General features: G+C 41.9%; 1 protein-coding gene across 6 annotated transcripts in view; it reads left to right on the forward strand.

Annotated features, from left to right (window-relative positions):
• The first annotated feature begins 592 nt into the window (after positions 1-592).
• Positions 593-26,261, forward strand: part of Ddx6 (DEAD-box helicase 6) — a 41,466-nt gene continuing 15,797 nt past the window's right edge. The window contains exons 1-8 of one of the 6 annotated variants that reach the window (XM_041638420.1): positions 593-677; positions 4,190-4,660; positions 8,041-8,104; positions 8,983-9,087; positions 21,585-21,714; positions 22,488-22,634; positions 24,190-24,284; positions 25,763-25,885. In XM_041638420.1, coding sequence (XP_041494354.1) covers positions 4,461-4,660; positions 8,041-8,104; positions 8,983-9,087; positions 21,585-21,714; positions 22,488-22,634; positions 24,190-24,284; positions 25,763-25,885 — 864 coding nt within the window. In that variant the 5' untranslated portion in view covers positions 593-677; positions 4,190-4,460. Of the gene's footprint in view, positions 678-1,368; positions 1,501-1,600; positions 1,689-1,884; positions 2,119-4,189; positions 4,661-8,040; positions 8,105-8,982; positions 9,088-21,584; positions 21,715-22,487; positions 22,635-24,189; positions 24,285-25,762; positions 25,886-26,261 lie in introns of those variants that run through there. The other 5 variants (XM_041638415.1, XM_041638416.1, XM_041638421.1 and 2 more) reach the window with 5 other exon arrangements.

The following is a 26,261-nucleotide window of genomic DNA, read 5'->3' on the forward strand; positions in this document are numbered from 1 at the left end:
GTAAAATGTACTAGTAATGATGATGATGATGATGACAAGTACTTAGTGTGGTGGCACACACTTGTAAATCCCAGTCATGAGTTCCAGGCTAGTCAGAGGTTCATTGCAACAATCTGTCTTAAGCCAACAAGCCGCAGTCTTTGCTTTATGGAACTAAATCAAATGACAACAGGCTGTTATTTGTTCGGGGCTTGCTATGGCAATGGGGTCAAGTAAGCATCCACCGACGTTTGGTAAAGACTTGAGCCCTTAAGGGGGGAAAAAAAGATTAAGTGCTACAGTAAGTAAAAGAAAATTGGGGTGGGAGGGAAGAAAGGCTTCAGGCTTATTCTCATTGGATGTTGTTGGAAAGAAAGCGGGAGGAGGGCTAAAAGTAGGGAGTCATTGGTTTAGAGAACAGATTTGGCTTTCTCTGATTGGCTTCAAGTTGGAAGCCGCGGCAAAAAGAAAGAAAAAAGAAAAAAAAATGGGAGCTGCCAGTCAGTGACTAAGTATTGACTGTCCAGTGCCCATTAAGTTGGTGTTCCGGGTCGGAGACCTATTGTCACAAATGGTTTGGCCATTTATTTCCGCCTCCCAGCTGCGTGAGACCCAGGTTTTCACTTTCCCTTTGGCCCAGCTCGATTCTATCTCGAAATGTTTACTTACTTGGAACAAGACGGCTTTTTCTATTAAGGGTAAGACACTAGGATCTGAAAATCACAGAAACAAACGCACAAGTATCTGCAGTGAGGGTCAGGCGGGAGAATCTACTGGTTTCCCATTTCCATGAGTGAGTCCTCGCTCGTAGAGGCGGTTCGCCCTTCTTTCTAGAAGAGTGTAACTCCGGTCAGGAAGAAAGGGTGACCTCGCCTGCACTCTGGGCTCGGTAACCCACGACCGAGGGCGCGCTCCCGGCTCTCCCTTTCCCCGGGAGCGGGCTCCCCAGCAGCGTGGACCCGACCGGCCCCACTTCCGCGCGTCCCCGGGTGGAGGTGCGCCCCGGCCTCGCGACAGCCTCCCGGCCATCCCAGGTCAGCTTCCCGGCGCCGAGCGCGCGCCGGCTGCCCTCCGAGCGCGTCCTTGCTCAGCAGCCAGCAGCCCTCCCCGCCGGCCCCGGCCCGCCAGCCAGCTTCGGAGGGACGGAGGCAAGGGCGACTGTCCCCGGGCACCGTTCGCGTCCCAGCTTGGTGTCCTCCGCGCCGCAGGCAAGCCCTCCCTCCCTCCCGTCCGTCCGTCCTTCCCAGAAAGCAGCCCCACGTTTCCCCGAGCTCGGTCGGGTCAGGGAACGGGCTCGGCCGCCGCGCCCAGGAAGCCGCGACGCCGCCGCGGCGGCTGCAGCGGCCGAGCTCTCGCCATCTTGTGTGGAGGAGGAGCCGCCGTGCGCCGCCCTGCGGAGAGGCTGAGGAAGAGGGAGGGAGGCGGCGGCGACGACGGCGGGCGAGGGAGGGGGCAGAGGAGCGGAGTCAGCGCAGCCCGGCGGCGACTTCGGGGGCGCCCACACACCGGGCCGCGGCCGAGGTAGCGCAGGGAGGTGGCGGCGGTGGCGGCGGCGCGGGCGGCGCGGCGGGGGCGGGGCGGCGGGCGTAGTGGCGAGGGGCCGGGTGGGGGCGGGCGGAGGTTTCCGAGGAGGAAGGAGCCGCCGCCATTTTGGGAGCTTCGAGTCAACAATAAAGGACCGAGGGTGCGGAGCGGGAGTGGCCTCGGCGGTAGGACTCGGGCCCGAGCCGCGGGGCGTGGGGGGTGAGGCGGCGTGGTCGGGGTCGGCAGGGCCATGAAGGTCGCTGGGGAGCCCCCTCGGGCGGGCGTCGGGGCGCGCTTGGGGCGGAGGCCCGAGGCCCAGGCCCGGCTGGGGGGTGGGGGGTAGGGGGGGGAGGACGGGCGGGCGGCCGCTGAGTGGAGCGGGGGAGGCTGAGAGGAGCGGGGGAGGCTGAGAGGAGTGGAACCGAGGAATGCGGTGCGCGGCGGGGTCTGGAGGAGGAGCGGCGGAGTGCTCGGGGCGAGCCGAGTGGCAGCCGGGAGCGGGGACGGCGCGGCGGCCGGGACTCGGCGGCCCTGTGCGGGGCGGCAGGGCTGTGCGGTCCGGAGCCGGGGCCAGGAGAGGACCCGCAGCTGCTCGGGTGCAAGTAGGCCTTGCAGGTCGCGGGGTACCGGGGGCTTGGGGGAGACTCCGCGGCTCAGAGGAATGGAGAGGCTTTCCAATTTGGGGGTTCTCTCCCGGGCTTTCCTGGGGGAGTCCCTATTGTTTCCTACTCGCGGAGCTGTTGCGGCTCTTGTGGCGCAGCTAGGATTGCAGGGCAGCAAACCCTTTGGCGTTTGGATCCGAGGGAGCTGGGTCTGAAGAGAGTGTGGTTGGGGGAGGGGGCGAGGGATCAGTGCCCTACGGTTACCGGACTCCAGTCCTTGGCTTGGCTCTTGCCTTTTCCACAGCGCCCTTTTCCTTCAGAATAACCCCACTCTAACTTCCTGCTGAGGCTTAGAGAAATTGCGCTGCATTTGCAAACAAAAGCCCTTGTTGGAGTTGGTGGTACCGTCTTGGGTGTGAAACTGTCAATTGCTAACCGCGGTCTGGGAAGTGCTGTAATTAACTCCGCCAGGGGCTCCTCCCAACTAAGTCTACGTTCCTTCGTGGGCTTGTTTTCTCTCTCTCTCTCTCTGTCTCTGTCTCTCTGTCTCTCTCTTTTCTTCTTTTCCTTCCTTCCTTTTTTTTTTAATGTTGGAATCTAACTTGCAAATCTAAACTGGGGAGGGGTAGGAAGAATATTTTCTCCTCTGAGACGTAAAACTGCAGTGCAGGTGTCAGTTTAAGAAGGGAGCAGCTATCGGAGGCTCACTTTGGATTTAAGGCAATAGGAGGTCTTACTGTGTTTGATTGACAGTAATGATGGTCGCTTAATATTCATCCTCTTAGTGCTTTGCAAGCAGGTAACCCTTCCTGTTGGACGTACCTGCTACTGTTGATCATAATACAGACCTGTCAGTACGAAAAATAGCTGTTGCCAGAACAGATAAACAACTTCGTGTGATAAGCAGCATTTGTGCGCAAGTCGATGTATAAAGTTTTTTTTTTTTTTTTGTTTCAACAGACATAGTGTTTGCTAACAAAACTTGAGATCTCTTTTGACTTTAGAATTTTGGGTTTGGGATACATTGGTGCATGGGAAAAAATAGCACAGATTAAGCTAGGCTTTTTTTTCTTTTTTCTTTAATTCTTTTGCGAGAGGGTGGAACGTAAGGGGGTTAAAAGATAAACCAAAGGAGTTGGGCTTATGTTTTGGTCCTTGGCAATTTTTTATTTATTAAAGTTTAGAATCCTGTTTGAGGAACAAATAGAGGTTGCAATTTTTTCTTAAAAATAACTGTTAATTAGATTTGATACTCTGGGTGATTTGGGAGAATTTTATTAAAGCTTCAGTTTTGTTTAACCCTCTGGGGGTTTTGTTTTTCCCTCCTTTAACTATAGAAAATTTCATTTTTTAAAAGACAATGTTATTTTAAATTAGGATATACTGTTCTGAAAAACCTTACTGAAAGGCAACAGTCAGTTTTTTTGTATTGAGGTGTTTTGGTTTGGTAGTTAGAGGGGTCTTAGAATTTTTCAAGCAAAAGATTTCTTACATGTAGACTGCTCCGTGCAGATCTTTTGACCGCTTCATTTATTTGGTAAGAACAAAAGCTCAATTAAAAAAAAGAAAACCTTCTGCAGTCGAAACTGACAACCTTTTTGTAGTATTTGAAGCAGTTTTTCTCATTTAAAATCTCTTGGCTGCTGTCAGAAATAGAAAAATGTAAGTGAATTGTCTTGCTTTGTTTAAATCTAGATTTACATTAAGTAAATTGAGTGATATTTCAAGTCTTAATGCAATTAATGTAATGGTTTTTGGAGGTTGTAGGACTTGGAGAAAATTCAGAGGAGATTGAAGAACAGATTGTTATTTGACGATGAACTTGAATTCTGTCAGTAGTGTCTTTCTGCCTCATTTTCTCTAGCTTACTTTGATCTTGAAAATTTGAATGTGAGGTTGGAGTCCTTGTAGATTGGGGTTTGAAGGCAGCGCCTCACTCAGTCTTTCCTATGTCATCTAGTGATTTGGCCTGAGTGTGGCTGTTAGTCGTCCTTTAAAAGATAAACATTGCAAAGGAGTTCTTTAGAAGGGAACTTACACCCTGACTTTGCTGTTTGCTGACTGAATTTTTTTCTTTGTTTCAGATTGAAGTGAGTGAATTCAGATATACTTCAAGCTTGTTAGAGGGCTTAAAAAATAAAGATTTGATTCGGTGCATGAGAGCAAGTTAACTACTGCTGCCTGCCGTTCAGAGACTTACAGGTGCTTGCCTGAATTGCAATAAAGGACTCATATATTGAGCAAGACTTATTTATCTCTTCATTTTGGAGAGCCTCATAAACTGTTATTACAGTTTCTCTACTGACTTTCAAAAATTTTGAAGTTTGAAAGAGACACCTTTGCAGTTAACAAAGCATGAGCACGGCCAGAACAGAGAACCCTGTTATAATGGGTCTGTCCAGTCAGAATGGTCAGCTGAGGGGCCCTGTGAAGCCCAGTGGTGGCCCTGGAGGAGGGGGCACACAGACACAGCAACAGATGAACCAGTTGAAAAACACCAACACAATCAATAACGGCACTCAACAGCAAGCACAGAGCATGACCGCCACGATTAAGTAAGTGTTAGAAGAAAACTTGTAGGCCACAGTTTCTGTTTATTTTTTTTTTGACTACGTAATATTAACCATTTTGATTGCAGATGACTTTGTCATGGTCTGTAGGTATTTGTAGTAGAATAATATATTTCTGCCATAATTAACTCAGCAAGTGATGAACATAAGCATCTATAAATTGCTATGTTAAGAAATAAATGTACTGTTTGTATAAATGTGAATAAAAGGATCCCATTCTGTCTGTTCTTTTTTTGAGATAGGTTTACTCTGTAGCCCAGGCTGACCTGGGCAGTCTTCCTGTTTCAGTCTCCCAAGCGCTAGGGTTACAGGTGTGAGGCACCACACCCTACTCTTCTTTTTAGGTGAGGGGGGCTTTCTAATGTTACCACGGCAGTTTGCCCGAGTTTATACAACAGGTAAAGGCTGTTTGAAAACTAAAATTTATTTGCAATAACAAAAAATTTTTTGAAATTTTATGTGCATGGGCATTTCGCCTGCATGTATGTCTCCATGCTATGTGCCTGCCTGGTGTCCATAAAGGCTAAAAAAGTGGGTTGGATCCACTGAAACTGGAGTTGCCGGTGGTGGTGAGCCTCCTGGTGGGTGCTGGGAAATTTAACGTAGACCAGTGCTCTTAACCAGCCCCCTGAAAAAGCAGATTTAAAGATTCAGACTTATTTCATTTTTTAAAGACAGAGGCTAACTGGATGGTAATGGCAATGCATGCCTTTAATCCCAGCACTTGGAAGGCAGAGGCAGATGGAGTTCTGTGAGCTACAGACCAACCTGGTCTACAAAGCGAGTTCAGGGACAGCCAGGAAGGACTACACAGAGACCCTTTGTCTTGGGGGGTGGGGGAGAGACGAAGGAACTGGCATTCTAAAAATGAATTTATAAGGATTTAACATGTAAAACTTCATTCAATGGAAGTTGGGCTTCTGTTAAAAATATAGACGTACATAAAATGGTTTAACATCTACAGATCTTTATATATGATACTTAGTTTATTGACTTGTTTGTGTGTGTTATTTTTGTTTTGTTTTTTTTAAATGTTTATTTATTTTTTATGTATACAATATTCTGTCTGTGTGTATGTCTGCAGGCCAGAAGAGGGCACCAGATCTCATTACAGATGGTTGTGAGCCACCATGTGGTTGCTGGGAATTGAACTCAGAACCTTTGGAAGAGCAGGCAATGCTCTTAACCACTGAGCCATCTCTCCAGCCCTTGTTTGTTTTGTTTTTGAGATGATGTCTTTGTACCCCTGCTCTGATTGAATGCTGTGATTATAGATGTGTGTCACCATCCTGAGTTTGAACTGTATTATGGTTTTCGTAATCTGAGTCTTTCTAGGGAAAAGTAGTCTTCCCTGGCTACTATAATATTTAGATTATTGCTATGAGAGTCACTGCTGGTCTGTAAGAATTCCCACTGTTTTGTTGTTTTGATACAGTACCACACTATGTAACCTGCTGTCCTGGAACTTGGAGATCTGCCTGCCTGTGCCTCCTGGTTGCTGGGATGAGTGGCACAGTGGAATTGGTTTTAACAACTATAGAAATGGGAATATTTTATAAATTGTAGTTTATTTTAACACAAATAGGCAAGCAAAATTGAGGCTCCTTTCAGTTTCTAAGGGCAGATGTCCACTTCAGTATGAAAGTATTGTTTACTTAAAATTTTTGATTTGGGGTAACAGTTTTTGCTCTGGGATTTTCTAAGTGTGTCATCTCTTTGAAGAGTTCTGGGTTTTGTCAGCTGTTTCAGAACTCTTTAGTACTTACCTCCCTCACCTGTTTGCTCACTTTGATTTCTCATTTTTAAGATATATTTGAGTATAATTTGTGAGCCAGTTTTTTTTAAAGATTTATTTATTATGCATATAATATGCTGTTGGCATGTATGCCCACATGCCAGAAAGAGGGCACCAGATCTCATTACAGATGGTTGTGAGCTGCCATGTGGTTGCTGGGAATTGAACTCAGGTCCTCTGGAATAGCAGCCAGTGCTCTTAACCTCTGAGCCATCTCTCCAGCTCCTATGAGCCAGTTTTTGCATTATATTTTTTATATTATGCATTGTTGAATTTGTGTGGCAAGCTATTTTACTAGGTGGTTATCTAGTGTTCAGTGGTGTCTGCAGAGGTTCATGAGTTCAAGGCCAGCCTGGGCTATATAGATACAAGTTTTTATTTAGATTTAAAAAAAAGAAAGAAAGAAAGGTATCTGTGTTAGGCTATTTGCTTTTAATGTAAGCTCTAGCGTTAGACAAATCAACCTTCGGGGTGCTCTGGGGACAGTTTCAAGTGTCTCCAGGTCTTATTTTTGTTAGTATTATTTTACATAAATTACTTATTTGCTTTTTTTTTTTTTTTTTTGAGACAGCACTTCATGTAGCTCAGACTGGCCTCCAAGTACCTATGTAGCCAGGGGTAATCTTGAACTCCTAAACCTCGTGCTTCACCTCCTGGGTGCTGGAATCACCTGGTGGGTGTCATCATACATCATTGTATACATTACTGATAAGCTTGGTAGACACCGTTTGTATGTGAGAGCGTAGAGGGTTGAGGGAATAATTGGTGCAGCCATCACAGAAGGAATAAAGAAAATCAAGGCAACCTCTGTTAGAAACGTCAAGACTGTGTGTGCTTTTGTATTTTAAGTCGAGGTCTTTGTGTTGTTCAGACTAGCCTGGAACTTCCATGGCTCAGGTGGTCTTTCTGTCTTGTTCTCCTGGGTAGTTACCAGAAGTCAGAGGCTTGGATGACTGTAGGGTACTGTGCCAAGTTAGAAGGTGATTACTGTTTACAAGCATCACTTAGTGATTTTAAGTTCTGGTTACTAGGTAGCCCATTGGCAACTCCCTGGCTTTTTCAAGGGCTTGGGTTTAATTTCTTAGCATTAAAAAAAAGAAGAAAGAAAAGGCTGTAGTTGCTAAGTTCTACCGAACTGTTACCATACAAGAACTTGAAACATTATTGCCAAAGTGTGCTTCCCTGAATTGTTGTGGATTTGGCAGTCTTTCAAGATCCTTTATATGAAATCTAGGTATTAAATGTTTGTAGTTAATTAAAAACAGAAAGTTAAATACTAGTAGGTCAAATAAAATGTGTTTTGACAAACACTTGTACTTCTAATCTTAGGATGAGGAGGATGGATGCTGGCAGCCCTTCTGTTCTTAAATTTATCCCCTTAGATGATTTCCCAAAGAACATGTTCCCTGAAGTTAACACTCTTGTTAATTAAGTACAGGAGTGTCCCTCCTTCTTGTTAATGATGTAGAGCATATTAAACTTGCTGTGGGGTAGTACTATTGAGACGTTTCATTTGTATTAAGGAGGAAGCTATGAATTGTGATAACTTTGTTTGCTGTGTTCTCTCTAGACCTGGTGATGACTGGAAAAAGACATTAAAACTCCCTCCAAAGGATCTAAGAATCAAAACTTCGGTAAGTTGGGTTGTAGAATTCAAAAATGGAAGAATGGGGCAATTACAAGTAAAGTAGTTGCATGAAGTGACACCGAGTATTTAGTCCTTGTTTTGTTTATTTTGAGATAGTGTCCTATATAGTTCAGGCTTACTGCAAACTCTAGGTTCTCCTTCCTTAGTCTCAGTAGTGCTGGGAGTATAGTAAGGTATGTCTCACCAGGCTAGCAAATAGTATCTTTAGTTTTTTCAATAGGGTTTCACTATTTAGGGGAGGGGCGCTCTGTCTGTGTGTGTGTAGTATATATTTAATCTTAAAACATTTTGAAATGATTGAAACTGTGTAGCTAATAGATGTTAGATTGCTAAAAAAGATTCCTACCAGTCTTTGGGATTACATAATAATGAGCTGTTGGATATATTAAGTTTGTGTGTGCGTGTGTGTGTGTGTGTGTGTGTGTGTGTGTGTGCCCATGCACATGTTTATTTCCTTTTTTGCTTTTGTTTGGTGTGCGTTTGTTGTTGTTTTGTTTTTGACAGGGTTTCTCTGTGTAGTTTTGAAGCCTGTTCTAGAACTCGGTAGACCAGGCTGGCTTTGAACTCATGGCAAATCACCCCACACCCCCATCCCCCTCACCCCCTCCTCGCTTCCTGAATGCTGGGATTAAAGGCGTGCACCGCCACCACCCTGCCCAAAGCTCCATTTTTAAGTGGTGTGTATTTGTTGAGTATTTCTCCAGGGAATGCTAAAATAGAAACTGAAGCAGTAGTAGTACATATTTTTAAGATGAAGGTGGAGAAGGGGTTCAGGTCCATCGAGTACTTTTTTTTTTTTAAGCATGCTAACTATGAAAGAACCAGGATTGTATTGTATTTTATTTTATTGTTTTGTTTGATTAGGATGTGACCTCCACAAAAGGAAATGAATTTGAAGATTACTGTTTGAAACGGGAGTTGCTAATGGGAATTTTTGAAATGGGTTGGGAAAAGCCATCTCCTATTCAGGTATGTTTACCCTTTATGTTACGTGAAGGCTGTGTATCATGCGTTATGCACTTCAGCAAAATATTCATTTTATTACTGGACAGAGCTGCTTTTAATCCCAGAACTCAGGAGGCCAGCCTGGTCTAGAGTGAGTTCCAGACAGTCTACAGAGATCCTTTCTTGACAAAAAAAAAAAAAAAATTACTTGTATATGGGTGTTCTGTCTGTATATATATCTGGTACCTGCAGAAGCAAGAAAAGGACCTCAGATCCCCTAGAACTGGAGTTAAACAATGGTTGTTAGCCACCATGTGTGTGCTGGTAATTAAGATGTGTACCCTGGAAGCAACCAGTGCTCTTAACTGCTGAGCAATCTCTCTAGCTCTCTAGCCCCTACTTGTGTTTTTGGGTTTTTTTTTTTTTTTTTTTTTTTGACATGCAGGAATAGTGTAACGTGGGGGGGGGGTTGTGTGTGTACAGTGTTTTTCTGAGGGGGGGCAGAATTCCATATAGTCCATACTAACCTTGAATTGGAAGTGTAGCTTTGAGCTCTTGTTTCTTTTTTTTTTTTTTTTTTTTTTTTTTTAAATATTTATTTATTATGTATACCATATTCTGTCTGTGTGTATGCCTGCAGGCCAGAAGAGGGCACCAGATATCATTACAGATGGTTGTGAGCCACCATGTGGTTGCTGGGAATTGAACTCAGGACCTTTGGAAGAGCAGGCAGTGCTCTTAACCTCTGAGCCATCTCTCCAGCCCCGAGCTCTTGTTTCTTGCCTTGGCCTCCAAGTCTAGGATTACAGGCAAATATCGCCACTCACAGCTTTTTCTTGAAATATAAACATAAATATATAAATTTACCTTATGCTTATTTATATAAATATGTTACCCAATTTTATATATAATTTTTATATAAAATTTATTTTTTATGTGCATTTGGTGTTTTGTCTGTATGTATGTCTGTGTGAGACAGTTGTGAGCTGCCATGTGGGTGCTGGGAATTGACCCCAAATCCTCTGGAAAAGCAGTCAGTGTTCTTAACTGCTGAGCCATCTCTCCAGCTTCTAGAACTTTTTGGTTTTTCGAGACCGGGTTTCTCTGTAGCTTTGGAGACTATCCTGGAACTAGCTCTTGTAGACTAGGCTGGCCTGGAACTCATAGAGATCCGCCTGTCTCTGCCTCCTGAGTGCTGGGATTAAAGGCATGCGCCGCCACCACCACCACCTGGCTTCCTTGAATTTTTACAGGTTAAATTATAAAATCACTTTCCTTTTCTTGTGGGTCTCTTTGTGTATATTTCCTAAGAATAGGGATTGTGCGTGCGTGCTCTAGCTTTTGTGTTGATGCTTGACAGCTTTAATACTTACTTCCCTAAGACAGGATTTCTCTTTGGTTGTCCTGGAACTCTCTGTAGGCCAGGCTGGGATTAAAGGCATGGGCCACCATGCCCAGCCAATTTATTTTATTTTATGTGTGCAAGTGTTTTGCCTGCATGTGTGTCTGTATACCATGTGCATGCAGTGCCCAAGGAAGCCAGACAAGGGTGTTGGATCCCCGGAACTGGAGTTAAAAGTGTGAACTGCCATGTGGATTCTGGGAATTAAATCTGGGCTCTCTGGAGGAGCAGCCAGTGTTTTTAACACCTGAACCATCTGTTCAGTCCCTGGATTTTGTTTTAACATTCTGTGTGTGCGCACATCTTTATATATTTGTGTGCATGTGTGGAGGTCAGAGAACAACTTACGGGAGTCAGCTCTCTTTTTACTAGGTAGGTTCTGGGGATCAGATCAGATGTGGCACCTAACATCAAGGACTTACTTCTACCAAACCATCTTGCTGGTCCTGTTTTTTTGTTTTTGTTTTTTTTTTAAACAGGATCTCTTGTATCCCAGGCTGGCCTCAAACTCTGTGTAGTCAAGGATGACCTTAAACTCTTAATCCTTCTGTACAAGAGGAGTTAGGGTTACAGACTTGGAAAATTTTAAATTTATATAGTGCTGGGGTTCAAAGTCAGGGTTTTGTGCATGCTGGGGGAGCACTCTACCAATGAGCTGCATCTCCAATCTCTTCCATTCATTTTTTTTAATCATTTCTGATGGGACTCTGTGATTAGGCTGAAGTCATGCTTTCTCAGCAAAAATACTGCAAAACTTGTGTTACAGGTTTCTCAGGGTATCGAATTTGAAAGTGGTGTGTACAGTCTGATTGGTGATGTCATTAGTTTGGATTATCTTGTTCAAGTGTTTTTTTTTATATTCAATAATGTATGATGACAACTACTTTATGTCCCTTAAAACTAGTCAACATTCTAGAGAATACTTTAAGACCAAGAAAGTGTTCTCTTCATCAAACTTTCTCATTGTTGTAGTTATTAATTACCATCCAGAGACTTGATCTCATCGGTCGAGGGTGTAGTGAATTTCTTGTAAGTTTCAGCTCAAACAGTCCTTCCATGTTGGCCCCTATAAAGAAGAGCCTGCCCCTATATGTGCCATTATAAGAGTATCTGAGTCTTGGGATGCTAGGAGTTGAACTCAGGACCTTGGTCACACTAGCCAAACACTCTTAACACTGAGATGTAGCACTAGCCTTTCTCCTTCCTGCTTCATGTATATTTGTGTGGACTCAGGATTGCCTTTAAAATCATGTTTCTGTGTGCTCGGTTGTTACAAATTTGGCTCCATCAGGGTGGTTCATATATGCATATTGTGATTAAACTCTTGATTTTTATTGAGCAGTTCCTTTTGTTATAACACGATAACTAGAATTATGTATCTTATGCTTATTATGTTCTGACCTTGGAATCTTTGAAGTACTGATTTTTTTATTTTTTTTTTATTTTATTTTTTTTTTTTGAGACGGGGTTTCTGTGTATAACTGATTGTCCTGGGACTCTCTTTGTAAGACTAGGCTGGCCTCGAACTCAGAGATCCACTTGCCTCTGCCTCCTGAGAGCTAAGGTTAAAGGTGTGTACCATCACACCTGGCTGAAAACAGATGATTTTAATTTTACACAATGGGCACCTTTTATTTGGAGGTAGTCTCATTTTATATATCACTGATAATAGGAGAGCTTAAAAGTGCTCTTCTAAGACAGTGGATGTTTTTTTAATTGATATTTATTGAGCTCTACATTTTTCTCTGCTCCCCTCCCTGCCTCTCCCCACCCCTCTTCAACCCTCCCCCAAGGTCCCCATGCTCCCAATTTACTCAGGAGATCTTGTCTTTTTATACTTTTCTACTTCCCATGTAGATTAGATCAATGTGAGTCTCTCTTAATATCCTCATTGTCTAAGTTCTCTGGGATTGTGGTTTGTAGGCTGGCTTTCTTTGCTTTATGTTTAAAAAATCACCTATAAGTGAGTACATGTGATGATTGTCTTTCTTTGTCTGGGTTACCTCACTCAAAATAATGTTTTCTAGCTCCATCCCTTTTCCTGCAAAATTCAAGCTGTCTTTTTTTTTTTTTTCTGCTGTGTAGTACTCCATTGTGTGAATTTATCACATTTTCCTTATCCATTCTTTGGTCAAGGGGCATTTAGGTTGTTTCCAGGTTCTAGCTATGACAAACAAAGCTGCTATGAACATAGTTGAGCATATGTTCTTGTAGCACGATTGAGCATCCTTTGGGTATATACCCAAAAGTGGCATTCCTGGATCTTGAGGAAGGTTGTTTCCTAATTTTCTGAGAAATCACCACACTGACGTCCAAAGGGGTTGTACCAGCTTGCATTCCCACCAGCAGTGCAGAAGTGTTCCCTCTTCCCCACAGCTTCTCCAGCATAAGTTGTCGTCAATGTTTTTGATCTTGGCCATTCTTTCAGGTGTAAGATGGAATCTCAGAGTTGTGTTGAGTTTCCTTTCTCTGATGACTAAGGATGTTGAACATTTCCTTAAGTGTCTTTCAGCCATTTTAGATTCCTCTGTAGAGACTTCTCTGTTTACTCCATTTTTTTTATTGGATTATATGATTTTTTGTGTCCAATTTCTTGAGTTCGTTATATATTTTAGAGATCAGACCTCTGTCTGATGTGGGCTTGGTGAAGATCTTTTCCCATTCTTTAGGCTGTTGTTTTGTATTGTTGACTATGACCATTGGTTTACAGAAGCTTTTCAGTTTCAGGAGGTCCCATTTATTAATTGTTTCTCTTAGAGCTGGGTGGTGGTGGTGGTGCACGCCTTTAATCCCAGCACTTGGGAGGCAGAGGCAGGGGCAGGCAGATCTCTGTGAGTTCGAGGCCAACCTAGTCTACAAGAGCTAGTTCTAGGACAGCCAGAGCTATACAAAGAAACCCTGTCTCAAAAAAAACCAAAAAAGAAAAAAAGCTTTCTTTTTTCCATTTGATGTATTTTGCTTCTTTGTCAAAGATCAGATGTTTGAAGATGTGTGGATTGATATCCGTGATATCCGGGTCTTCTATTCGGTTCCATTGGTCCTCCTGTCTGTTCTTATGCCAATACTGACAGTGGTTTTTAACCTATGTGTCACTAACTCCTTTGGGGAGGGTGTCAAACAACCCTTTCATAGGGTTGCCTGAGGCCATCAGAAAACACAGAGATTTGCATTATGATTCATAACAGCAAAATTACAGTTATGAAGTAGCGACAAAATAATGTTATGGTTGGGGGTCACCACAAAATAAGTAACTATGTTGTTAAAGGGTGACACCATTAGGAGGGTTGACAACCCTCTGCTCTAAGAAAATACAGCTAGTGATTGCCCAAAGGTGAGAAGGTGAGTGTAGTAGCTTCTTTGTGGTTTAAGACAGGGTCTCCCTGTGTTTTTCTGGGTGTCTTGGAACTCACTATCTAGACTAGCTTAGCCTTGAACTCAGATCCAGCTGCTTCTGTCTCCAGGGTACTGGGGTTAAAACTATAGACTACCATGCCTCTTTGTGTGTGTGTGTGTGTGTGTGTGTGTGTGTGTGTGTGTGTGTGTGACAGAGAGAGAGAGAGAGAGAGAGAGAGAGATTATTTTTAGACAAAACATTCAGAATTAAGAAATCAGAATTCTAGGTCCAGAAAGAAATTCACACATCACCTTATCTAAAAGTCCAGGCTTGCTGGGCGATGGTGGCGCACGCCTTTAATCTCAGCACTTGGGAGGCAGAGGCAGGTGGATCTCTGTGAGTTCGAGACTAGCCTGGTCTACAGAGCGAGTTCCAGGACAGGCTCCAAAGCCACAGAGAAACCGTGTCTCGAAAAACCAAAAAAAAAAAAAAGTCCAGGCTTACAATGGGCTGTCTTCTACCGTTCATTTTTCTTTGCACAGAATCTTGCTGAATGGCTAATTGACTCAGGATCCCTCTGCCTTAGCCTCCCAAGTGCTACACTTGGAGATATGGGCCATCAAACCTTGTTCTTACCTACCTATATTCATTCCTTACTCTTTTCCTTTTTTCAATTTATTTAATTTTATTTTTATGAGCATTGGTGCGAGGGTGGCAGTTCCTCCAGAACTGGAGTTAGAGACAGTTGTGAGTGGCCCTGAGGGTGCTGGGAATTGAACCTTGGTCCCCTGGAAGAGCAGCCCGTGTTCTTAACTACTGAGCCATCTCTCCAGCCCCTTACTCTTTTTTTTTTTTTTTTAATTTTGATTTTTCAAGACAGGGTTTCTCTGTGTAGCCCTGGCAATACTAGAGCTCACTCTGTAGACCAGGCTGGCCTCAAACTCAGATCTGCCTGCTTCCTGCTGGTATTAAAGATGTTGTGACACTGTGCTTTTCTGTTAGCCATTTTATTTCCCTTCTGATAATGATGGTCGTCATTTTCAGTATTTAAGACTACGGTTGTTTCTTTTTCTTTTCCAGGGTTTTTTTTTTTAATTTTATGTATATGGGTGTTTTGCCTGTGTGTATGTAGAGTGGTTTTGTTTTAAAGGTAAAGCATCCTCCTTGGAAGGAGCCTGGGAATCTGCTTTTCTCTGGTTAGCTCTGTACTAACTTGGAGGTTCTGATTGTGAGGTGGGAACTCTGTGTATGATAGGGGTAAAGATCAGAGAACAATTTTGGGTGTTAGTCCTTGTCTTTTACTTTAGGGCAGGGGTCTCTCCTGTGTCCCACCCCCAATAGCTGTACATGCCAGGCTAGCTGGACCCTGAGGATTCTGTTTCTACCTCCCATCTCATCATAGAGTTAAGGGATTACAGATATAGACTACCAGACTTGGCCTAGCTTTTTTTTTTTAAAGATTTATTTATATATTTATTATATATACAACATTCTGCCTCCATGTATGCCCGCACGCCAGAAGAGGGCACCAGATCTCATTACAGATGGTTGTGAGCCACCATGTGGTTGCTGGGAATTGAACTCAGGACCTCTGGAAGAGCAGCCAGTGCTCTTAACCACCAAGCCATCTCTCCAGCCCCCTTGGCCTAGCTTTTATGTGGGTTTTAGGGATTCAAACTCGGGTCCTTGTGCTTAGTTATGTTAGTTAAATACTATTACTAAACTAATATTCACACCCTCAAGTTTATCTGATGAGGCAGAGATGATGGGCCATAGCCGAGAGAAAATTGGAAAGTTTTTTTTTCTTTTTTGTTTTTCGAGACAGGCTTTCTCTGTGAAAGACCTTGACGTTCCGGAATTTACTGTGTAGATCAGGCTGGCCTGGAAATCATAGAAATCTACCTGCCTCTGCCTCCCAGTGCTGGGATTAAAAGCGTGCGCCACCACCACCTGGCAGAAAACTACTTACTGTTAGCATCAGAATTCCATATCCTTTCAAGAACTTTGTAGTGGTGCTGGAGAGATGGCTCAGTAGTTAAGAGCAGTGGTTGCTCTTGCAGAGGACCGAGGTTCAATTCCCAGGACCCACATGGTGGCTCACAACCACCTGTAACTCCAGTTCCAGGGGATCCGATGCCCTTTTCTGTCGTCCACAAGCTAGCTCTAGGCATACATATGGCAAAGAGATACACTTGAGACAAAACATTCATACACATATAAAATAAATAAAAATAATTAAAAATAAAATATTTTGTAGCTAGGCATTGAGAAACCCCCAGAACCAACTTTTGCAATGTAGGAATTGGACTATATCCCCATCCCCCATCTTAATGTTTTTAATGCTACGGAAACAAGTAGTGTGTGGGTAGCCTGTTAAAAACTTCAGCCTATGGCAATAATGGCAACTTCTGGGAAAAAAAAAAATTTGACTCAAGGCAGGAGAAAGACATTAAGACCAGAAGGTCAAAGCCATGGCTTTCCTTGTTAACTCCTTTACTATGTACTGTTTATGATAAGCAGACATTAGAACTGTCTATGAAACTAAAACAAAAGTATTATCATTGGACCATTTTTATGGTCTGACAGCTGTTTTATTCTGACCCTCTGGCACCCATCTGATGCCTGTGACTTGTAGGTAGTAAATATATCATTAAGAACTAGGGATACAGGGTGCTTGCCTAGCGTGCCTGGAAAATCTCAGGTTTATGACCAGTGTCGCATAAACCAGGTAAGGTATTGTCAGCCAGGCCTAGTGGTACATGCTTGCAATCCCAACACTCAAGAGGATCAGAAGGCCACAGTCTTCTTCATACATAAGAAGACCCAGCTGGGTTACATGAGCTCCTGTCTCTTAAAAAAAAGAAAGATGGGGGGGGGCTGAAGAGATGGCTCAGAGGTTAAGAGTATTGCCTGCTCTTCCAAAGGTCCTGAGTTCAATTCCCAGCAACCACATGGTGGCTCACAACCATCTGTAATGAGGTCTGGTGCCCTCTTCTGGCCTGTAGGTATACACGCAGACAGAACATTGTATACATAATAAATAAGCAAATATTAAAAAAAGAAAGATGGTAGGGGATGGAAGTCATGACTGTTTGTGTCTTACTTCTGTAATAATTTTAAAACCATAGAACTATTTTGGTAATTGATATAGGCATATATCAATGATTGTGAATCTGGATTTTCCTGGATTTTGTTGGTTTTTAGTTTTAGAAACTTAACAAAGTTGTATATTTCCTTCTAATATATAAGTATGTAGTTGAAATATATTTAACCATCCATTGCATATAGTTTATTTCCAATGAGAGAAACATGAGCAAGTATGCATTCCTGCCATCTCAAGATCAAGTTAATTTTTCTCATGGGTCCTAATGGTCAACTCATGACATGTGCATTAGTTCACATGAGCGGCTTGATGGCTTCAACTTAGGGTAGGCAGGTGGGTTGATGAAGGTAGATTGATGTGAGTGGGGGTTGATGTGGGTGGGTTAATGTGGGTGGGTTGATGCGGGTGGGTTGGTGTGGGTGGGTTGATGGTGGGTGGGTTTATGCAAGTGGGTTGATGCGGGTGGGTTGAAGGTAGATTGATGTGGGTGGGTTGGTGTGGGTGGGTTAATAGATGGATGGAGTTTCCTGTTTTATCACATTGAACCGGACACTTGTCAGGGAACAGCATTTCTAACACTTTGACTTATTTTGTTGAGATGGTGCCTTAATAACCCAGAATACCTCAGGCTTATGGCTGTCCTCCTATCTCTGCCTCCCGAGTACTGGGATTAAAGTCTTGAGCTACCTTGAGTAACTCATTTTTAGCTTTTAAGATTTGCTAGAAATGTTTCTGATAGTGGAGTGATGAGGCGTATACACTTTTAAAGTCAATAGCCTGGGTCTCATGATTTCCTAATAGTCTAGGGGACATAGTAACAGTAAATGTCTCAAAGAGAGTAGGGAGAAGCCCTCTCAGAGCTCAGCGATTGATGCTTGCCTGTTGTTCACCAGACAAAGGATTTAGTGCAAGTGAAGAAAAGCCATCCCCCCACCCATGGTCTTAGCGTGTAGTTCTGACTGGCCATAACTCAGAGATTCTTCGGCTTTTGCCTTGGTGCTAGGATTAAAGATGTACACTACCGATCCCCACCCCTGTGAATTCTGCTTCTTAGCCTTTATCAACTAGTATGGGTCAGAATTTAGCCTTTTTACAGTGGCACAGTATATTATGCTATATGATAGCTCTTCGGATTTTTTTTAAAATTTCATTTATTTTTATGAATATGGCTGCCATGACACATGTGGAGGTCAGAAGACAGCCTTTAGGAGTTGTCTCAAGGACTTCCACCCACCCCAGCAAGCTGTCTCCCTGGACTTTGTATTTCTTTTTTAATTTTTATTTTTAATTTCTACAATTTGTGTTTGTGTGTGTGCGTGTATAGAAGAGAGAGTGTGTGTGCATACTTTCCAAGACACACATGGAAGTCGGAGGTCATGCTTTCGGGTATGGAACTCAAATCAGCAGGATTACATGTAGAAAAGATAAATCTGTTAAACCATCACACAAGTCCCCATGTAATATTTTTAAGCAACAAACAGAACCATTCAGTAATGTATTCTCAGAAATACTACACTAGTGATTTGTCGTCATTTAAGACATTTGATTTTTATTTTAGTAATGATTAGTGGAAACTTTGTTTTGAAAGAGGCTCTTTTTATTTTGTAGAATATTTTGCAGAAAAACTAACATTTAAAAATATTTCTCACTTTGCTGAATTAAAGGCATAATTTTTCCATTTTCCTTCTTTCGGTATCCTGGGAAGGGGGATTCAAGACAGGATTTCTCTGTGTAGCCCTGGCTGTCTCCGAACTCTCTGAAGACTGTACTGACCTTGAACTACTTCTGCTGCCTCCTGAGTGCTAGGGTTGTAGGCCTCACCACTCGGCTTCTCCAACAGTTACTTGCCTTTTCTCGTTTTCTCTGAAGCCTCTGTTCACCATGTGGCTGCTTGTCCATCATATATCTCACTTTAAATTCCATGGCCTTTTACCTTCTTTCTTCCCAATAGTTGCTGAGGTTCCAACTGGCCTGCTCTGGGGGTTTTCTTTTAAACTTAAATATCCATCATCATCCCCCCCCCCATCGGTGCCTCAGTAGGGTGCCTGCTCAGCCTGTTTGAAACCCGGGTTTGGTCTCTAGTGCTCGGTGCAGTACTAGCACTTGGGAAATGGAGACCAGGAGGACAAGAATCAGGGCCATCTTGTGCTACATAGCAAGTTAAGAGGCCAGCCTTGAGCACAAGCAGCCCTTTGCTCCCTTCCCCAGAAAGCCATATATAGATGGTTAGTCTCAATTTAGATACTATAAAGTATATTTGGTATAATTTGCAAGTTGTTATATTTATCCTTTTATTCAAAAATATTGTTCTTAATTTGGAGCTCTAGAACCATTGAGGAGGCTCGATTCTTTTGACTTTCCTGAATATTTTCAAAATATGGGGGAGAGGTGTGGGTGGTGGTGCACATCCCACAGCAAGTGTGTGGAGGGCAGACCACAACTCTTTCTTCATGGGATCCAGGCTTGTACTGCATGGACTCACTGAGCCATTTCACCTGCCCATTTTCTGATCCTTTTAAGTTATAAAATAAACTCTTTATATACTATTCCTTTAATTTTTATTTTTTATTTTTTAGTTTATGTTTTTTGAGGCAGGGTTTCTCTGTGTCTTGGCTGTCCTGGAACTCACTCTGTAGATCAGACTGGCCTCAAACATACAAATCCTCCTGCCTCTGCCTCCCAAGTGCTAGGATTAAAGGAGTGTGCTGCCACTGCCAGGCCTCTTTACCCTTAATTTCTTCTAGGGATTGTGGAGAGTAGGTGGGGGGCGGGGAGGAGGCTAAAGACTCTGTTGAAACAATATACAGTTTTCTAAAACATTGTGTTTGAAATATTTCACTGAACTTTGTAGCCCAAAAAGCTGAGGCAAGAGACTGTACAGGAGTTTTAGACCATCTAGGACTACAGACTGAAAGTCCATATGAAAGAAACAAATCAGCAAGCTTTGAATGTTTCTTATGCTTTTACTTTGAGATTAGAAAGGGGAAAAGAAGCTTTTGTAAGGAAAATAAGTTTCTTTCTCCAAAACTCATTGACTCATAACTGCCTGTAATTCCACCTCCAGGGACTCTGACACTCTTGCAGGGACACCTGGCACATGCTCACACAGACACACATATACAAATAAATCAATTTAAATCATTTTTCTGAAGTTTACTTATTTTTACATGAGCGCTTTCTAACCTCCTGTCTTCAATACTCTTGGCAAATCGAGAAATCATTATTGAGTGACAGGTTTGTGAGCAGGTTATTTGTAGGGTTCTGTAGCAGAACAGTGTGTGTTCTGTCTTAATTTGTGCCTGTTTCCCTTTTAATTTCTGTGTGTGCTTGTAACCTCAGTATCCTTTCCTGTGCCCCAGATAATAAGTATTACCTTTGTTGTGGTTATTGAAAACATAAGACAAAGTAAGCCTAAAAGTGAAATGAGGGACACAGTGATGGCACACACCTTATTCCCAGCACTTGGGGGGCAGAGGGAGGAAGATCTCTGAGTTCAGGCCAGTCTGGTCTACAGAGTGAGTTCCAGGACAGCCAGGGCTGTGAACATAAAGAAATCCTGTCTTGAAGTTTTAAACCAAAAAAAAAAAAAGAAAAGAAAGAAAAGAAAATGAACACTTGAGTTGCAGGACAGAGAAGTTGTGAAAAATATTGGAGGTTGATATAATAAGTACTTACTAGAACTCAGAGATAAATGTTTCTAGCTTATTTCTCTGTTTCTATTTTGTGTAAGAAGAAGGTATCTAATCTGCAATTTTTTTTTTTCTTGCTTTGGGTTGTTTGGTTTGGTTTTTGGTACTGGGCATTGAACCGAAGGTCTTGCAAATGGCTAAACATGCACTCAGTCACTACACCTCCAGCCCAGTGTTCACTTTTTTTCCTGTAGTATGATTGACTTACTGGTCTGAAAATAACATGTGCTATATATATAATCTTTCCTTGGAATCATTGGTGCTATTTTTTTTTTCCTGTTTGTTAAGTCAAGCTGATCTTAAAACTTGTGTACTTGCAGCCTACTGGGAACAGACTTGAGCTACTGTGTCTGGCTATTTTTAATTTCTGACAAAAATGTTCTTTGAGGACTGTTTATAGCTCTTTGGGAGTTTTTTTCCCCTGTTATTTTCTTTGTACGTATACACACACACACACACACACACACACACACGGGCACTTTGATTTTTTGTTTTGGTTTTGATTTTTCAAGACAGGGTTTTTGTAACTTTGGACCCTGACCTGGAGTGGAACTAGCTCTTGTAGACCATGCTGGCCTTGAACTCATGGAGCCCAGCTTTTTTGTTTGTTTTTGAGACAGGATCTTTCTCTATATAGCCCTGGCTGTCAAGACCAGGCTGGCCTTGAACTCTCTAATCTGCTGCCTCTACCTCTGACATTAGAGGTGTATGCCACCAAGCCTACCTCACTTGCCCTTTCTATTACTCTGGGATTAAACTCAGAATATTTTCTGAGTTTTGGAAGGCAGTTTTGGAAATTTTTTATTCATAAATGCTGTTAATGATCACTGGTCCTGTTAATCTTCATAGGTCTTTGCCATTCATGCAAAATACAAATAGTCCAAATCAGAGCAGTATGGAGAAGGGTACTTATCCTTCAGTGTAACTTAGAGAAGAATCTGGTTATGTACTACTTTTATTCACAAGTAATTTTTCCATTGCCTTGTCTTTTAGGAGGAGAGCATTCCCATTGCTTTATCTGGTAGGGATATCTTAGCTAGAGCAAAAAATGGAACAGGCAAAAGCGGTGCCTACCTCATTCCCTTACTTGAACGGCTGGACCTGAAGAAGGACAATATTCAAGGTTAGTTGTACAAAGTGTGTGTGAGAGAGAGAAAAAGAGAGATAAACTGTCTTTTTATTCTTGGAGCTTTGTAGGTTTTACTCTTGGTCAGAATTTAAGCAATCCAAACTTGTTACAGTTGTTACTCTGTTCTTACAGAATTTGACTTAATTGTCTAAAAATGATTCTCAACTTTTTAAGGGGGTTTCCTGCTTTCAGGAGACTTGTATGACACACAGTTGAACAGCCATGTGAGATAGGAAAAGTAAGTTTTGTTGCCCTATACTTAGGAAAACTGTGTTGTTGAGAGGTTCAATGAGTTGTTATTGGCCTGTGAAACTGAATTCCCCTGTGAGAACTGTGTAAAGCCAGGCTCCTTGTAGAAGTAGTAAGTGCTTCTCTTGTAAAGGCTTGAGCTCTGGGGATTTTAAGAGCTTAGACAGTGGAAAAGAAGCAAATTTCTATAGTTTCATCTGGAATCAGTTCATATAATTAAGATTTCACCTCTAAAGCTTTTCTTACATTTTCCAACTTTCAGTTTATAATTGTCTCACCTTACTTTGATATGATGTAAATAGAATCTGAGCAGGAGGTATTTACTACTAAAGTATTTAGATTAGTGAATCTCTTCTGTCAAACAAATGTAGTTTATGACACTTAGAAATATTATGTCTCATGTTCTGCCTGCATGGTTAGACTTAATACCTCAGTGGAACTATTTTTATAGCTTCTTAAGCTTCTAAAATATGATATATTCTCTCCTTCCCCTTCCTCTGTTCTTGGATATTTTCTAGCAATGGTGATTGTTCCCACAAGAGAACTTGCTCTACAGGTCAGTCAAATTTGCATCCAGGTCAGCAAACACATGGGAGGGGCCAAAGTGATGGCAACCACAGGAGGAACGAATTTACGGGATGACATAATGAGGCTTGATGATACAGGTAGGAAATGGTTAAAATAGCAGTGCTCTCTGACTGATTGAGGCCACAGTGGCTCTTTTTTTTCTTTTTTTTTTTTTAACTTATTAGACATTTTTAATTATGTGGGTGTGGGGAGTGGTTCTGTGTGCAGGTGCCCAATGGTGAGGGCATTGGATCCCCTGGGGCTAGAGTTACAGGCATTTGTGCATCAACTATTGTAGATACTGGGAATTGAACTTGAATTCTCTGCAAGAGCAGTATGAATTCTTTACCACTAAGTCATCGCTAACCCCCAAGTGTTTCCTTTTAGGAAATAACTAAAAAATATTTTTAAGAATTAACATTGGGACTGAGGTTAGCTCAGCTAGTAAACAAACTGGATTTAGTGGCATTTCCCTGTAATTCTAGCACTGGGGAAGTGAAAACAAAGGGTTCAAAAGTTGGAGGTCATAGTGAATTTGAGGCCAGCCCAGAGCACTTGATGCCCTGTCATAGCAAAAAGATGAAGGATTAGAAGTGCTGCAGTAGAAAGAACAGTGACAACAACCATTTCTTTCAAAAGGAATAAATAGATAACTGAAAGGATACTCAGCATTATTAGTATTTTCAGGTATTGGCTTTTTGAGACAGAGTCTCTATGGAAACCTCTATGCCTGTCCTAGAACTTGCTATGTAGACCAGGCTGTTCTCAAACCTCAAACTCACAGAGATCTGCCTGCCTATGCCTCATGAATGCTGGGATTAAATATTTTTAATATTCATTAATATGGTTGAAAATACTGAATTTATATTAAAATTGTTCTAATTTTTCAAGACTAAGAAGTATTAGTTATCAGTAATGCCTGTCTGTGGAAAGTAGGCTGTATTATAGCATGAGTATACAATATACATAGCAGTATATTCAGATTAGAAATTTAATATTTTCAAGTAACTAAACAGCATACACACAAAGTTGTTTACTCTGGTGTGGTTTGTAGTACTCAAAAAGAAGGTAAATTTCTTTTGGAAGACTGGATAAATACAGTGAGGTATAACCTGAGTGGAGTCTCACAAAGTAAATAAAGAATGCCTGACTTGTATTCAGTTTTTATGAAGGGCTCACCATGAAAAATGCTGAGTGTAAAAGAGTTAATAAAATAGCAAGAGCACATGTAAAATTAGGCAAATTTGGTCAGAATGTTAATATGTATTATTTGTTATTTAGTTACTTGGTTATATTCTTTTAATTGTACAGTTTTTGTTTTTAGTAACTGTTCTTCCCCTTAACACAGTCTGGGCAGGATTGCCTAGATGTAAGGCCTGTCTTTATGTGAGAAACCCCGTGTTATGGCTGTTATTTCTTGCAGGTTGTCTGTCATAGACAAAGGCTATGCCCCTTAGTTGGAATTGGAGACTTTGGAAACTAGCCTACTCAATGTAAAACTGCAGCAAATATTGTCTAGCTGTTGTGAGGTGAAGTGGGAGTATACAGTCCCAAACACATCTTGACTTTTTTGTGTGGGTGTATGTGTGAACAATAAATTAACAAGAATGTATATAGTTTCTGAATCTCCTTTTTCCTGTAAATCTTGTATAGTGCATGTGGTGATCGCTACCCCTGGCAGAATCCTGGATCTTATCAAGAAAGGAGTAGCGAAGGTTGACCATGTCCAGATGATAGTATTGGATGAGGTAATGTTCTCCACTTAAAGGACTGCTGTGGATGATTGTGGGCATGCAGTTGCTTACACTTTTCAGTGGATGAAGCAAAAGCTGTTTTTATTTGACTTTCAGTAAACACATCCAGATACTTGTTACCACATAACCAAGCCAAGTTCATTTTAAATCTTTCTATTCAGTGATACATTCTAAAACCATGTAAGAGATATCTCTTAGCCCTTTCTTTTGTATCTGCTGCTTGATATTGTTTGCTTCTTTTGAAGTTTGTTATCTCATTGGGTTATAACCTAGTCAACTGAAGCCAAATGTTTTGCCTGAGTTAGTTAGGTCTACCCAGCAAATGTCAGGCCAGTTAAGGCTACATAGATCTAGCAGTGCTTTATACATGTAAGCCTGTCAGTGTTAGTGTTTGGGGTCCATTTACTTTGTTTGCTGTTTGGTTTGTTTTAGTTCACCAACTGACTAATGAGAAATAGAACTAAATATTGTGTCAACATTGGCTACATCATAACATGCTTTTACATCATTTTTACAGTCTAGACCTTCTAGGTATCTTAGACTGTTGTGGGATGTAGGTAACCTGTTTTCATAGTTGAAGAAATTGAAGCATGGCTAAGTGATATCCAGTACAGCTAAAGAATAAAATGTTTCAGTCCAAATAGTTTGAATTCAGAACCTGGTTTGGTTTTGTAACAGGGAGTTTTAGTTTGGGTTTTTATTGCTGTGAAGAGACACCGTGACCACAGCAACTCTTACAAATGAAAACACTCAATGGGTGGCTTGCAGTTCATAGTTCAGTCCATTATCATCATGGTGAAACATGGTGGCGTACAGGCAGACATGGTGCTGGAGAGGTAGCTAGGAGATCTCCATCTTACACAGGCAACAGGAAGTGGTCTGTCTAACTGGGCGTGGCTTGAGCATATGTAAGACCTCAAAGCCCACCTCCATAGTGACACTTCCTCCAATAAGGCCACACCTACTCTAACAAGGCCACTTCTCCTAATAGTGCCACTTCCTTTGAGGGCTATTTTCTTTCATACCACCACACAGGGTCTTGCAATTTAACCTAGGCTGGCCTTGAACAAGGTGTATGCCAATCACACCTAGCTCAAAACCTGTGTTTTTGACCAGTATATACAATATTGCCTCTTTAATGGAATGATTTTTTTTCTACCTTCCTTTAGGTAGGAATTATAGTCTCTGTTTTGAGACAGTTTCATTATATAGCCCAGACTGACCTCAAACTCTGTTCTCCTGTGTCAGCCACTTGGGTGCTGGGATTACAGGCATGTGCTACTATGCTTGGGTCCTTCCCCTTCTTTATTACTACAGATTTATCTTGGTAACCTTGGAAACTGTATGCATTGAAGAATTTATGTTCATAGCCAGCAGCAGCCTATATAGGTTGTGTTTTGCCCTTTGTTTATATGCTAACCAAAACTTTTAATGTCTTACTCTTTTAAAAGTGCCTTTTCTTTGCATTCCAGGCAGATAAATTGTTGTCACAGGATTTTGTGCAGATTATGGAGGATATTATTCTCACACTACCTAAAAACAGGCAGATTTTGCTATATTCTGCTACTTTCCCGCTTAGTGTACAAAAGTTCATGGTAAGTATTAAATCTATACTTGCAATCAGTATGTATCATCATGGTACTTAGGAGTGTATGCTTTTACCTGTAGTTATATCTTATTATCAGAGCATATGCTTTATGTGATTTCAGAATTTTCATTTCAGGTGATCAGTAAGTATATTGTGCTCAAATTTATTTTTTTAATGCCTTTATTGGCTTTAAAAAAAACCTTTATTTTATGTGCATTGATGTGAAGATGTCAGATCTGGAACTAGAGTTACAGACAGTTGTGAGCTCCCATATGGGTGTTGGGGATTGAACCCAGGTCCTCTGGAAGAGTAGCCTGTGCTCTTAACCGCTGAGCTGTCTCTCCAGCCCCTGTACTTGGATTTATTATAATTGGGTTTTTGTT

Source organism: Microtus oregoni, unplaced genomic scaffold, assembly GCF_018167655.1.
Source record: "Microtus oregoni isolate MIOR12 unplaced genomic scaffold, Mior012 000055F_ref0000237, whole genome shotgun sequence".
Lineage (NCBI taxonomy): Eukaryota > Metazoa > Chordata > Mammalia > Rodentia > Cricetidae > Microtus > Microtus oregoni.